General features: G+C 44.9%; 1 protein-coding gene and 1 long non-coding RNA gene across 5 annotated transcripts in view; one reads left to right on the top strand and one right to left on the bottom strand.

Annotated features, from left to right (window-relative positions):
• Positions 1 to 1,951: 1,951 nt before the first annotated feature.
• Positions 1,952 to 4,820, bottom strand: LOC307217279. Its single transcript, XR_013839520.1, has 3 exons — positions 4,398 to 4,820; positions 2,938 to 3,157; positions 1,952 to 2,533 (listed from the first exon to the last, which is right to left on the bottom strand). It is a non-coding gene; the product is annotated as an uncharacterized lncRNA (long non-coding RNA).
• Positions 3,335 to 14,702, top strand: part of CP (ceruloplasmin) — a 37,251-nt gene continuing 25,883 nt past the window's right edge. For 2 of the 4 annotated variants that reach the window (XM_079977689.1, XM_079977688.1), the window contains exons 1-5: positions 3,335 to 3,520; positions 8,403 to 8,647; positions 11,369 to 11,581; positions 13,240 to 13,410; positions 14,436 to 14,690. In XM_079977689.1, coding sequence (XP_079833815.1) covers positions 3,366 to 3,520; positions 8,403 to 8,647; positions 11,369 to 11,581; positions 13,240 to 13,410; positions 14,436 to 14,690 — 1,039 coding nt within the window. In that variant the 5' untranslated portion in view covers positions 3,335 to 3,365. The remainder of the gene's footprint in view (positions 3,521 to 8,402; positions 8,648 to 11,368; positions 11,582 to 13,239; positions 13,411 to 14,435; positions 14,691 to 14,702) is intronic. The other 2 variants (XM_079977690.1, XM_079977691.1) reach the window with 2 other exon arrangements.

Here is a 14,702-nt window from a genome sequence, read left to right as displayed (position 1 = left end):
GCCTTTAAAGGTGGTTTTTTAAAATAGAAAAACCAGATTAGGCCAACTGTATTGTTCTGTGGTCAATTCTAAAACAAAAGATGAAGCCATATATCAGAATAAGCTATAAGCTATTTCATGAAGTTCAAGATGTTCTGTGAGCTAATTTAGGCAGATGCTGTTTTTGAAAAGGGCGTTTTATTCAGTCAACAGGATCAGTATGTCCCCAGTGAAAATATGCCTTTCATAGGCATCTCATTGGCCATCATGAGAACAAGCTGCTAGACTAGATGAGCCTTTGGCCTGATCCAGCAGAGGCCTCTTCTTATAGTCTTATGTCAACTATCTAAAAACTTCAGATATCTTTGCAGCAGAGCAGAGACATCACCTTGCCAACAAAGGTCTGTATAGTTAAAGCCATGGTTTTCCCAGTAGTGATGTATGGAAGTGAGAGCTGGACCATAAAGAAGGCTGATCACCAAAGAATTGATGCTTTTGAATTATGGTGCTGGAGGAGACTCTTGAAAGTCCCATGGACTGCAAGAAGATCAAACGTATCCATTCTTAAGGAAATCAGCCCTGAGTGCTCACTGCAAGGACAGATTGTGAAGCTGAGGCTCCAATACTTTGGCCACCTCATGAGAAGAGAAGACTCCCTGGAAAAGACCCTGATGTTGGGAAAGATGGAGGGCACAAGGAGAAGGGGACGACAGAGGACGAGATGGCTGGACAGTGTTCTCGAAGCTACCAGCAAGAGTTTGACCAAACTGTGGGAGGCAGTGGAAGACAGGAGTGCCTGGCGTGCTCTGGTCCATGGGGTCACGAAGAGTCGGACATGACTAAACGACTAAACAACAACAACATCTTTGCAGCAGGCCAGTTGATTATGGCAATCAACACAAACCCAGTTATGCAGCTATAGGAAGAGAGCAGAAACCACTGAAAATGTCATTTGGATCATGCAGACATTATTTTCAGCAAACTGTTATTTTGAGACATGGGTTTGGATCTGGGCAGAGCAATCCTAACATCTGGCTGGACACATTGCGACATCTGAAGCCCTGCCCCTCGTGCTAACCAGGGCAGAAGGTAGGGATGCTGTTTGTTTTACTTTTTGCCCTGCCAGTTCCAGGTCCAGGTGGCTGCAAATGAGGAGTCCGAGGATGATCTTGAGGGATCAGCAGATCCAAACTGCTGGCCCCAACACCAAATGCCCCATATGGGGACTTACCACTCCCAGAAGCTTCTTCTCTCACTCTGTGCAGATGGGGTTTCTGCAGTGGAGTCCTTATCCTACCCCCTTCAACAGCAAAGATCAGGGTGTTGGGATTGTACTGCAAGATCACCTAAGGAAGTTCACAGAAGGAAAGTTTTCCAATCCGTTCTTTCCCATGCAACCAGAAGGCCCCTCCCCTAGCACCCTAGCCCATAGTAAAACATCAAACATTGTTGTTGTTGTTTAGTCGTTTAGTCGTGTCCGACTCTTCGTGACCCCATGGACCAGAGTGTTGGTTTCTGTTTCCCTCACTGAGCTGCAGCTGGTGGTCACAAGACTATGTTTTCATTTCACAGTTCAAGTTACTGTTGGGCTCCCACGGGTAAGGGAGACTGGATGTGACGTACACTGGTTTCCTGTTTCTTTGTTCTGCCGTTTCTTTGTTGAGAGAGTTGCTCTCTGCTCTCACAGAGGCAAGATGTACATTTGTGTGTTTCTCGGTATAGCGAAATAAAATAGCAATGTAGCCATACCTTCCTCATCCTTTCGTTGCGGACTATGAGATTACACTCTGCTGGGCTCAGGACAAATGAGCCATATCAGCTCCAGATGGGCCGGAACTGAATAAACTAACACAGAGCACGCCAGGCACTTCTGTCTTCCACTGCCTCCCCCAGTTTGGTCAAACTCATGCTGATAGCTTCGAGAACACTGTTCAACCATCTCGTCCTCTGTCAGCCCCTTCTCCTTGTGCCCTCCATCTTTCCCAACATCAGGGTCTTTTCCAGGGAGTCTTCTCTTCTCATGAGGTGGCCAAAATATTGGAGCCTCAGGTTCACGATCTGTCCTTGCGGTGAGCACTCAGGGCTGATTTCCTTAAGAATGGATACGTTTGATCTTCTTGCAGTCCATGGGACTCTCAAGAGTCTCCTCCAGCACCATAATTCAAAAGCATCAATTCTTCGGCGATCAGCCTTCTTTATGTTCCAGCTCTCACTTCCAAACATCACTACTGGGAAAACCATGGCTTTTACTATACGGACCTTTGTTGGCAAGGTGATGTCTCTACTTTTTAAGATGCTGTCTAGGTTTGTCATTGCTTACCTCCTGATACAGGGCTGCCTTCAGATGACGAATAAAAGTTATGTAGTTCTTTATCTCCTTGACATCTGAAAGGAGGGCATTCTACAGGGAGGGCACCACTACTGAGTGGTTGATGATAGACTGTTAGATCCTATTTGCATTCCATACCTAATAAGTAACCACATGGTTAGATAAAAAGAAGGCCTTGGGTGGAGAGAAAAAAATCAGGCAGGAAATGTTGTTCTGACTTGAAACCTGGAAGGCATAAATATAATTTAATAAATATAATTAAAATGTCTGTGCTTCCTAAAATTATTTTCCTATTCTGCGATGTATCAAACTTTTTAACAGATAAAATTTGGAGAGAGTAGCGGAATTGACTGAATAGACAGATTCATCTACGTGCATAAAAAACTAGTCATTCTTAAAATTGCGCATGACTCTTCCTATACTAAAAGGCATTGAATTTAGTCTTTGGCACTCTGCTATCAGGCTGCTAAATTTATATGGACTTTATCAACTGGATGAGCAATGAGGAAGACCAAACAAGCATGAATGTAGAACAAACCATTTGTAAAATCCCTCAGTACTTACTAGGGTGAATAAAGAAAAAGAAAAGGAGACCTCTTTCGAAATTTGACAACTTTAATATTACTGACCACATGGAATCCACGACACTGTCTTGCTGCTTGAAACCTTATGTGGTGGAATGCAGGAAAATCCACTAGGACCATGTCCAAGAAAGTAGATGGGCATTGCTTTCACACCGGGGAAACTCCAAAAAAATAATAATTCACGGGGAGCTTTAATCCTTTAAACCCTTTTGATGGGGGAAAGCTTCTTTTACAGAAGGTCTTATTTGCATTTGAAGGAGGTTGGCTGAAATCAAAAGGAAGTTTTTCTAAAAATACTAATCCGTCAGTTGCCCGAGTTACTGGCATCAAATCTGGCTGTTTATTCTAGCAAGCATTGTGCAATCTTTTAGTCTACTGAACTATGCAACAGCAACCATGGGGGCGGGTACGTAGGGGAAATCCTGATCTTATAAAGGGAACACGATCTTCTATTACACCGGCAGCAATAGAAAATGGAGCTGTTCGTACTAAGCCGCTTGCTGGCTTGCTGCTTCTTACAGGCCTGGGCAGCAGATAGGGAATATTACATTGGGATTACAGAAACGGATTGGAATTATGCTCCCGGGACAAAGAACATCATATCTGGACATCCGTTTTCAGAAGATGAGTAAGTGGTACTTGCTTTGGGCTAACTGTATTGAAAACAAGCTTTCACCTTTTAGTATAGACGATTTATCTCTGTTGATTTTAATGGGTGCTCAGTAAATGCATGTTGTAGTACAGCCTGATGCAAAGAAGGATGAGACTCTGGTACTTGCAACAACAAATTTCAGCCGATGCAGTTTTGTTCAAGCTATGCCTGCAAAAATTGTATACAGTGGTGCCTCGCAAGATGAAATTAATCCGTTCCGTGAGGCTCTTCGTATAGCAGTTTTTTCGTCTTGCGAAGCAAGCCCAATGACAGCTTAGCAGATTAGCGCTATTAGCGGTTTAGCGGCTTTTAGCGGATCAGCTGATAAGCGGCTTATCAGCGGATCAGCTGATAAGCGGCTTAGGGCTTAGGAAAAGGGGGAAAAAAGGGAAAAAACCCCGCAGGAACTCGCAAGACATTTTCGTCTTGCGAAGCAAGCCCATAGGGAAATTCATTTTGCGAAGCGCCTCCAAAACGGAAAACCCTTTTGTCTAGCGGGTTTTCCGTCTTGCGAGGCGTTCGACTTGCGGTGCACCACTGTACGTGGCTTCTTTTCTTTATTGTCACATTAGTATACAGTGGTACCTTGGGTTAAGAACTTAATTTGTTCTGGAGGTCTGTTCTTAACCTGAAACTGTTCTTAACCTGAGGTACCACTTTAGCTAATGGGGCCTCCCGCTGCCGCTACACGATTTCTGTTCTCATCCTGAAGCAAAGTTCTTATCCTGAGGTACTACTTCTGGGTTAGCGGAGTCTTTAATCCATAGCTGTCAACTTACAGATTTGAAAATAAGGGACCAGCAGCCTTGAAAATAAGGGACCAGCAGTCAAAATAAGGGACCTGCAGCCTCACCTGTTCCAGGCACTCCTGTCTTCCTGTCCTCCTGCAGTCTGGTCAAACTCATGCTGGTAGCTTCGAGAACACTGTCCAACCAACTTTGTAACCAGAGGTTCAACTGAATAGAATCTGAATCACATGCACCACAAGGCCTATGCAGCCTCAACTTAAGATGGCTCCCCAGCCTGGCTTTGCACTGTAAAGTTTGCAGCAGCACGTGCAACAAAATGGTGTCCAGCATTCAAAAGTTCCCTAAGCTTGCATTAACTAGCCACACACAAGGCATGCAAGCTCCACCCCCCAGTCGTTCTTAGACTTCTTATTGGGTGAGCAACACAGCCAAGCAACACAGTTGGAGCTTCCCTCCTCCCTGGCCGGCAGGGAGGGAGGGAGAGGAGCTGCTTCCTTTGAAATTTAAGGGACATCATTTAAGGGACATTTAAGGGACATCTATCAGTAAGAGACAGCAGCGGGACATGGCGCTGGATTAAGGGACTGTCCCTTCAAATAAGGGACACTTGACAGCTATGCTTTAATCTGAAGCATCTGTAACCTGAAGCATGTAACCCGAGGTACCACTGTACAGATTTGCTTCTATCGAAGTATACTGGCTGCTTAAGGACTACTTAAAAAAAAAAGTTGATTTGTATGGAAAGGAAAAGTGGCTCATGCAGTTCCTACAGGAATGCAGCGATGGCCACTAACCTAGGTGGCTTTAAAAGAGGAATAGACAAATTCATGGAGAAGAGGGATGTCGAAGGCCACTAGCCATGATGTCTATGCTCTGCCTCCATTCAGAGGCAGTAATATTTCTGAATACCACAGGAGGGGAGAGTGCTCTTTGTGCTCAGTTACTGCTTGTAGGCTTCCCACAGGCGTCTGGATGGCTACTGTGAGAACAGGATGTTGGACTAGATGATTCAGCAGTGTCATCTTATGTTCTCCTCCAACCAGCCTGAGCGTTCAGCTTAATTTACTTGGCTTATGAGGAGTTTAGCTAATGTCCTGTGTCTATTGAGCGCTTGTTCTGATTTGTTTGTGCGGTGGTTATACAACACTGAACCTCCTGCATCCATCCTGATTTGCTTGTGATATGTTTATATGTGTTCATGTGGGCAATTCCTCCACCCAGGGCCACCTTACCCATAGGCACTAGGGGCGCGGGGCACCTGGGTGCCAGGCTCTCAGGGGCGCCAGGCCGAGAGTCTGGGGCCTGAGAGTTGAGTCCGGGGAAGAGCCCACCTGTCGGTTGCAGTGCCACGGCGGGCTCTTCTGTTGTGGGCTGTTCTGAGCTGTGAGTTTGGGAGTGACCGAGACAGTGAGGCGCTGAGGCGACCTGCTGGCTCCGCCCTCCTGCGTGCCTGGGACTGGGCAACCTGGGGGGGGGGTGCTGGGCGGATCTTTGCACCCCAGCACTGCATAAGCTTAAGACAGCCCTACCTCCACCTCACACTTTTCAATGCATTTCACTGTCACTTTCCAAATCATAAACGGTCCAAATATTTTCTTAAAGCTGACAGATCCTTTTAAGCTGCTGTCACTGCATGAATCTAAAGTTTCCCTCTGAGTTTTGATTCCCTCCCACAAAATACTGGTGCTCTGGAGGCACCCCAAAATGTTGTGGTGAGACAGTCTATATATCTAAATTAATTTAGAGTTATTTTGACAGTGCAATCCTATTCATGTCTACTCAGATGCATGCCCCATTGTGTGCAGTGGTTCTTGTGGTTTAAAATAAACCAATTATAAACAAACAGACATTCTGAGGAGAGAGGAGTGGTTTGATAAGAAGTGAGGTTGTGGCCACGGGTTCTGTGTTCCAGACGGATGTGGAAATGCAGAGATGACAATCTATGCTGGAGAAGTGGTGAAACAGGAAGTTTCAACTGTGAGGCCCTCTACCGGTTTGATGGCGTGCATCTGTCTGATGCAGGAAATGATATTTGGCTGGAGGATATAGCTATGGGAATAAGGGATTGGTTTCAGGCATGAGAGTATTGGCGGCGAGCGTTTGCTCGTGTGGCGGTAGGCATTGGTAAGAAGGGGTTAAGACGATGTGTGTGTGGGGGGAGGAACGCCATCACCTCCCCCCAGCGAGCGAAGGGTGGTCCGTTAAAGGACCCCGGGGGGCGTGGCCCTGTCCGAAGCCTATGGAGGTGTGGGCCTAAGGCACGCCCCAGAGCGGTGACCCGGGGGAGCTCCTAGTCGACGTGCCTCGCGGGAGTCTCCCCCGATATAAGGTTAACCCTTCCCCGTGTCTCCAGCAAATGGGCTGGAGCCGGATAGTCATTAGGACCAATGCCTATGCCAATGCCTCTCATTCCTGAATTCAATAAAGTTGTGGCCTAATTCGCCCAATTAAGCTTACATTATGGTGTCCTGTGTCTTTATTTATCCTGGTGGGGGCGGGAACTCGCCACGCAAATGAGGTTGTGGCCACGGGTTCTGTGTTCCAGACGGATGTGGAAATGCAGAGATGACAATCTCTGCTGGAGAAGTGTTGAAACAGGAAGCAAAAGCAAAAGATGGTCAAAGAGAAAAATCTGTTAATCCTTCCTCAAGGGCTCTCATGTGAGAAGCAAAAGAGGCGTTTGAGGACAATGACATGACACAATGAGCACTCAAAATCAACAAAGCTGATCCTGGCCTTTGCCCCTCCCTTTGCTTAATCTAGGCATCTTACCAACACCAGTCTCCTTGTCTTTGTTGAAAGCAGCTAGGCAAGAATGAGGAAAGAAATTCAAAGGACTGAGAAACACAGTGCCTCTCAGGGGCTAGCAATAACCAGACACACAGAGTATTTCTGAAGAGCAAGGCAAAGGGAAAAGGCTGGGCGACACCAACAAGAGACATACAACAGACCTTCACTGCCGTGGTGTGTCGGCAACTCTATTAGCTCTCTGACAAAGCACAGAGGCATCGGGTCCAATTTCTTTCTTGGTGTAAATTCACTGAGAACAGCGAAGTTGCACTGTGGGGTTGCTTTTGGCCTATGACGCTTGACGTTTCACTTTTAACCTCTACTTAAACCCTTTAGCCCTCAGGAATCTTAGCTATGAGGTGGAGTTTTAATGAAAGCTATTATCTTTGCAGAGGAAGAGAAGGAGACCTTCCAATTAAATATGAATTATTTGGACAGTCCAAGGACATGACATGCACATCTGATTTAATTTGTGACTCACAGAGCTTCCTGTAAACAGGCTCATAGCCTGAGCCTTTGCAGCAACACTGGTCTCCTTTGGAAATCTCCTCCTTGCAGAGAAAAACCCAATAAGGAGAAACTACCCGTTGCACATTGGCAACCAGTCCTAGGTGGGGAAGCTTGGATGGGGAGTTTGCCAAATGTGTGATGACATTTCAGTGGGTCTCCTCTGTTGCTGCACCCTGCTGAAAAAAGCCCATTCTCATGTTGCTGTCTTCTGGACCTCTTGAGGAGGAGGCACATGAAGAAGGGCCTCGGATGATGATCACAGGGTCCATGTCAGTTCATATGAGGAGAGGCGGTCCTTGAGATATTGCGGTCCTGAGCCATTTAAGGCTTTATAGGTCAAAATCATCACGTTGAATTGGAAACCAATTGGCAGCCAGTGCAGTCAGGCCAGGACTGGTGCTCTAATTATCATTATTTATTGATATCATTGGCTGTTTTTAACATCTTGTACCTCTGTAAATTTTGGGATTTACTCAAGCCAGATGACATCTCCCTCTTGTGCATGGATGACGCCATTTTGTCTATGTAAGCAATGGCACTTGCCTCCGAACTTCGGAAATAGAAGGAATGATAATAATAGTTCATTTGAGACAAAACGAATGCTGTGCAGAAGCAGTAATCATAGGACCACAGAAATGTAGAGGTGGAGGGGATGACCCCCTGCAATGCAGGGATCTTTCGCCCAATGTGGGGCAAAACCCCACAACCCTGAGATTAAGAGTCTCATGTTCTACTGACTGAGCTATCCCAGTGTACCCAGTATTTTTTTAAAGGACTTACGCTGACATGATTGTGTGTTGATCCTTTAGGCAAGCTGCTGTCTTTCTCCAACAAGGCCCAGACCGGATAGGAAGCACATACAAAAAAGCTGTGTACATGCAGTTCACAGACAACTCATACAGCCATATTATTGCAAAACCACCTTGGCTGGGCTTCCTGGGTCCCATTCTTAAAGCAGAAGTTGGAGACACACTCATCATCCATGTAAAGAATTTTGCGACAAGGGCCTACACACTCCACCCCCATGGTGTCAAATACACAAAAGAAAATGAAGGTAAACTTCCATTCGTGTCCAACTGATTCCATACCTTTCCTGTTTTGCAACAGAATTGCATCATTATGCCTGTAGACGCCCACCCAGTGCTGTGAGGAACACCTTGAATTACAGTCAGGGTAGCCAACTGACTGTGTAAATCAACTGGATGGATCTAGTATAGTTGGCAAGACTGAGGGGGCAGCTGCACCTCTGACATTTTTGTGCTGATATTAATGTCTGACTTGACTCCCCACAGACATACAACCCTATGGGTGTAGGATAGGATGTGGATGGCGTTGTGGTCTAAACCGTTGAGACTCTTGGGCTTGCCGATGAGGTCAGCGGTTCAAATCCCCGCAACGGGGTGAGCTCCCGTTGCTCTGTCCCAGCTCCTGCCAACCCAGCAGTTTGAAAGCATGCCAATGCAAGTAGATAAATAGATACTGCTGTGGCACGAAGGTAAACGGTGTTTCTGTTTGCTCTGGTTTCCATCACAGTCCTCTGTGCTCCAGTAGTGGTTTAGTCATGCTGGCCACATGACCCGGAAAGCTGTCTGTGGACAAAAGCCTCGGCCTGAAAGTGAGAAGAACGCCGCAACCCCATAGTTGTCTTTGACTGGACTTAGCTGTCCAGGGGTCCGTTACCTTTTTCTGCAACTAGGAAATCTGCTCTCCCCCCCCCCAACACCTTCAATTTTGAGAAGCAGGAGAAATTCATTTGCTTCACATTTTAATCCCAACCTGCTCAGCCACACTTAACTTTGCTGTGTGCTTTCTAGGCAAAGTTCTGAGTTTCCCAAGTCTGTGTCTGAGCAGTTTTTTTTTCTTCCAGAGCTTTCCCCAGGGAAACCCAGATTATACCCCTGGATCAGAGAGAATGCCAATCTGCAGAAAACCCAATTGCTGTTTGTTCCGATTCATCAGTAAAATGTTTGTTTTCCCAGGGAAAGTGATGGGACAAAAAAAACCCCACCACTCAAATCTGTCTTCTTCTTTGGCGATCACTCGTAGCCGAGTAAGATTGTCTTCCATAAACACAGTTTTAACAATGAGTCCATAAGTGACTGTGGAAACCAATTCTGGATCCACACGTCCTTCCACAGTGAGGACATTCGTTTCCTGGCGGGAGTTGATCAAGGTGTGGATTTGCCAAGCATGCCTTCCTCTTAGCACGTTTCTCCCTTGCGTCCTGAGTTCAAGTGTTTTCAAAGTCCATGACACCTTTGGTGAAGGCTATTCTCCAACTGGAGCGCTCGCAGGCCAGTGTTTCCCAGTTGTCAGTGTTTAAACTACATTTTTAAAGATTTGCCTTGAGACAGTCTTTAATCCCTTTTTGTTGACCACCAGCATTACGCTTTCCATTTTTAAGTTCGGAATAGAGTAGTTGTGTCAAATCTGAACCTGTGACTAAAAACATGGCACAAAAGGAAATGTGAATGAGTCCTAAACTGCATTTCCCCTAGCTAATGGATTGTGCCCAGTGATAGTCATACTCAGAGGAGACCCACCAAAATTAATGGACATAACTACCTTAGGTCCAAAACTTGCAACTGGTTGAACTTAATTGGCTACAACTCTGTATGTGAACTGAGGGGCAGCTGTCCTTCAAAATTCATGCTTCTCTGCTCCCAGTACATTTCTGAGCACAATTCAAAGTGTTTATGCTGACCTTGAAAGCCCTAAATGGCCTTGGCCCAGCGTACCTGAAGGAGCGTCTCCATCCCCATCATTCAGCCCTGACACTGAGGTCCAGCTCCGAGGGCCTTCTGTCGGTTCCCTCACTGCGAGAAGTGAGGTTACAGGGAACCAGGCCTTCTCAGTAGTGGTGCCCACTCTGTGGAACACCCTCCCAACTATCTGACTTTTAGAAGACATCTGAAGGCAGCCCTGTTTAGGGAAGTTTTTAATGTTTGATGTTTTATCATGTTTTTAATATTCTGCTGGAAGCTGCCCAGAGTGGCTAGAGAAACCCAGCCAGATGGGCGGGGTATAAATAATAAATTCTTATTATATTATTATTATTTTGCAATACAATTCTGCAACCAAGAAATGTATGCAAACAGGCATATATAATAATAATAATAATAATAATAATAATAATAATAATAATAATAATAATTTATTATTTATACCCCGCCCATCCGGCTTGGCCTCCCCTGGGCGGCTTCCATAGAAACCAAAAATACAGTAAAATCACACGTTAAAAACTTCCCTGAACAGGGCTGCCTTAAGATGTCTTCTGAATGTCAGGTAGTTGTTTATCGCTTTGACATCTGCTGGAAGGGCATTCCACAGGGCGGGGGCCACTACCGAGAAGGCCCTCTGCCTGGTTCCCTGTAGCTTTGCTTCTCGCAATGAGGGAACCTCCAGAAGGCCCTCAGCGCTGGACCTCAGCGTCCGGGCAGAATGATGGGGGTGGAGACGCTCCTTCGGGTATACTGGACCGAGGCCGTTTAGGGCTTTAAAGGTCAGCACCATATTAGGGGCAAGTGGACTCAAACTGCATATGTTAGTGAAGTGGCTTTAAAGGTCTGCACCAACACTTTTAATTGTGCTCGGAAACGTACTGGGAGCCAATGTAGGTCTTTCAGGACCAGTGTTTCAGCGAGACAGTCTGCGGGCAGGTAGGGTCTCAGCCGGCTTACCCGATGGAGCTGGTAGACAGCTGCCTTGAACCAGAGGCACTTGTACCAGTACTATGATATATAATACCACGTTCACTATTTGTTGCATTTCCTAGGTGCACTTTATCCTGACAACACCTCAGGTTTGCAAAAGAAAGATGATGCCGTGCAACCAGGAGAACAGTATGTGTATAGATGGGAGGTGACTGAAGATCATGGTCCAGCAGCAGGAGATAATAACTGTGTGACCAGAATTTATCACTCACATATAGATGCCCCAAAGGATGTTGCTTCTGGGCTTGTTGGACCTCTGCTCATTTGCAAGAAAGGTAAGGGAAATATGGGAAACGACCGAGTGCTGTCCCCCCCCCCCAAGAAATGAGAGTCAGAGAATCTTATCTGTTTGCAGTTCATGAGTTGTGTTCCTGAGATTTTAGCTGAAGTTTATCTGTGCGAGTCACATGTGCTCCTCATTTCTCTGAGAGGTGAGTAGTTTCAAGGAGCAAATACAACACAGGTTTGGGTTTCCTTTGAAGGAGAGAGCACTGGAAGGTCATGACTTTATTTATGAATATACAAGCAGAGAGTAGGCGGAAGCAAACAGGATGTGTGTTCCTGCCAAGCGGAAACCACTGCTTCACATTAGATCTACAGACTGAGTCACCCTGCATCCTCTGATGTTTCTATAGCCATCAACCAATTCTGTTTCTTCCTGCCTCTCTTTCTCTCTGTACAAAAACTGCTTCTTCTTATGGTTCTTCAAACACACAAACATCTTACACAAGCCTCTTTCTCACAATTGCAGTGTGTGTGTGTGTGTGTGTGTGTGTGTGTGTGTGTGTGTGTGTGTTTGTCATCTTCCATTCTCTGATAGTTCTTCCATATCTGTTGTGTGTGGTTTCTAAACATTTCATCAGCTGTTGCGCCCAACATAACTGTCCTGGATAGCAATAGACTGACAACTGTTATTCATACTGTAGGAACCTCCAGATGACTCAGCTGCTATGCACTGCATGAGGAGTTGCCTTTAGAGATTATTTGAACTATTAGGAAACTTTAATTGGTTAAAAAAATAACAACAACAACACTCCTAGATAGTTGACCAGCAAACGCATTAGGGTTGCCATGTGTCCTCTTTTTCAGCAATAAAATTTGGGACACGTTGCATTTATTTGCTTTGAATGGTCGTCATAGTGTCCTTTTTTGCTCTCCAAAATATGACAACACTAAAACACATCCCACCAGTTCTTAAACAGCTGACTGTTGGTCTGCTCTGTACTGTCTGCTGGTCTGTTTCTGATCACAGTTCAAAGGTTTTGGTTTAATCCTTTCAAGACCTTTCAAGCTTAGGATCTGGGAATCTAAAGGATCATCACTCCCATGTGAACTTGCCCAAATGTTGAGATTGTCTTTGGAGACCTTTAGATAAAGAGAGTGGGTGACCACCGGGGGAAATTCCTTTTAAAATAGCAACATCACATCCAACAACAGAAGGCTGCATCTCAGAACTGGAAAAGAGCCTTATTTGATCAGAAAAGCCCATCTAGTTCCACCACCATTCCAGTTCATTTGATGGCCTCAAGTTCTAGTTCTGTGATTTTAGATTTGTTTGATGTTACTGATCCATTTAAGGTGTGTTGCTGTTTTAGCCATGATCTTTAACATGGTTGTGTGTGTGTGTGTGTGTGTGTGTGTGTGTGTGTGTGTTAGCCGCCTTGAACATTTTTATTTCACATTGAAGGGTGTGCTATAAAGTATTTCAGATAAATAACCTCAAATGTCTCTCTTGGCATTTTCCCACCTGAGTGAATGCCCACTATTCATGCACATGGAGAAAAACAAAAGAGCAGCATTTTCAGACACTGTAGCAGAAAATGGGTTGGCCTCTCCATCATACACCACTGGTGGGCATTTTTCTGGTAACAAATAGCTGGGAGACATAATTTCAGCAGGTAAATGTGCAAAATGTGTCCTTTGTTTTCCTTAGGTACACTGCAGGGTGGAAAAGATAAGGATGTCGACCGAGAATTCATCCTGATGTTTGCTGTGGTAGACGAAAATTTCAGCTGGTACTTAAATGATAATATCAAGAAATACTGCTCTGAACCTGACAAAGTTGACAGGAATGAGGACTTCCAAGAGAGCAATAAAATGCACTGTAAGATTACCTTTCAGAACAAATTGTTTCATTCTTTTAAGAACCTTCTTTGCAACATGTATATGTGCGTATAACGTTACAAGTAAGTTCCATAGATATTCACAACTTAGGCAAGATATTGAAAGTTATCCACAGCAGCAGGCAGTCAAGAGATATACGGTACTCTCCCTGAACATAGATGTTTCTGCCATAGTGAATCGTTTTTATATTGCTCCACACAAATATCTATATGGTGTATGCGTTACTCTAGATTGTACGTTTTTTTAAAAATATATATATATAGCACCTGTTTCGAAGCTAAGTAGCTGATCAGTAGCTGAATTGCAGACTGCTTAAAAGCCCCAAGTTAGTCACTCTGAAGATTCTAAAAACAAGTACAAGATAAAGAGTGCGCATCAAAATTCAATGGGTCTCTTGCAAGTTTCCACTAGCAAACCCAGACCAGCAAGGGCAGATTGGTGATGGGCCCTCTGAGCTATTGGCAGGTGTGCAACAATACCAACTTCTGATGTCATGCCTGGGGTCAAGATATTAGGTATAATAATCAATTAAGTGAGATCTACGGCATCAGTGTTCTAGATCTAAAGTGGGTTCTGCAAAAAGAAAGCCTGTTTCAGAGGTAGAAGTTTGCTGATTCCACCTCATCATGATTGATGGCGATAGGTTTTTTTGGGCTCAATCCAATATGCTGGTGTTAACCTTTAAAGCCATGAATGGTTTGAGACCTGGATACTTTTGGAATGGCCTATTTGTTCCAAAACCATCAGTCTCAGGAGGTGAGGATGGTGTCAACCAGGGGTAGGGCCTTGCTAAGTGAGGTCCCCATCACCATGTTTATTCAGGCAGTTATTGAAGACCTGGCTTTTTAAAAAGGACTATGGTTAATTAACTTTTGCTGGTTCAATTCAATTTGTGCTGCTGCAATCCATAAATAGATATCGCTAACATATTAATTTGAATGTACTCTGTTTTTTGGGGGGCATCATGGTAGTTTGAAATAATCTTTTAACTTTTTTCTTTTAAAGCAATCAATGGATATATGTATGGGTATCTTCCCAATGTCACAATGTGTGCGGAAGAAAATGTGAAGTGGTATCTTTTTGGAATGGGTAATGAAGCCGATATCCATTCAGCCTATTTCCATGGGCAAGTCTTGACCGAAAGGAACCATCGAATTGACACGGTCAGCCTCTTCCCGGCTACCTTTGTGGATGCTCTCATGGTGCCAAAGAACGATGGGCAGTGGCTGCTTAGCTGTCAAGTCAATGATCACATAGAAGGTACAAACCAAG

This window comes from Podarcis cretensis, assembly GCF_951804945.1.
Source record: "Podarcis cretensis genome assembly, chromosome: 5".
NCBI lineage: Eukaryota > Metazoa > Chordata > Lepidosauria > Squamata > Lacertidae > Podarcis > Podarcis cretensis.
Note: the sequence above shows the minus strand (reverse complement) of the source record. Positions and strands in the feature narration are given on the sequence as shown.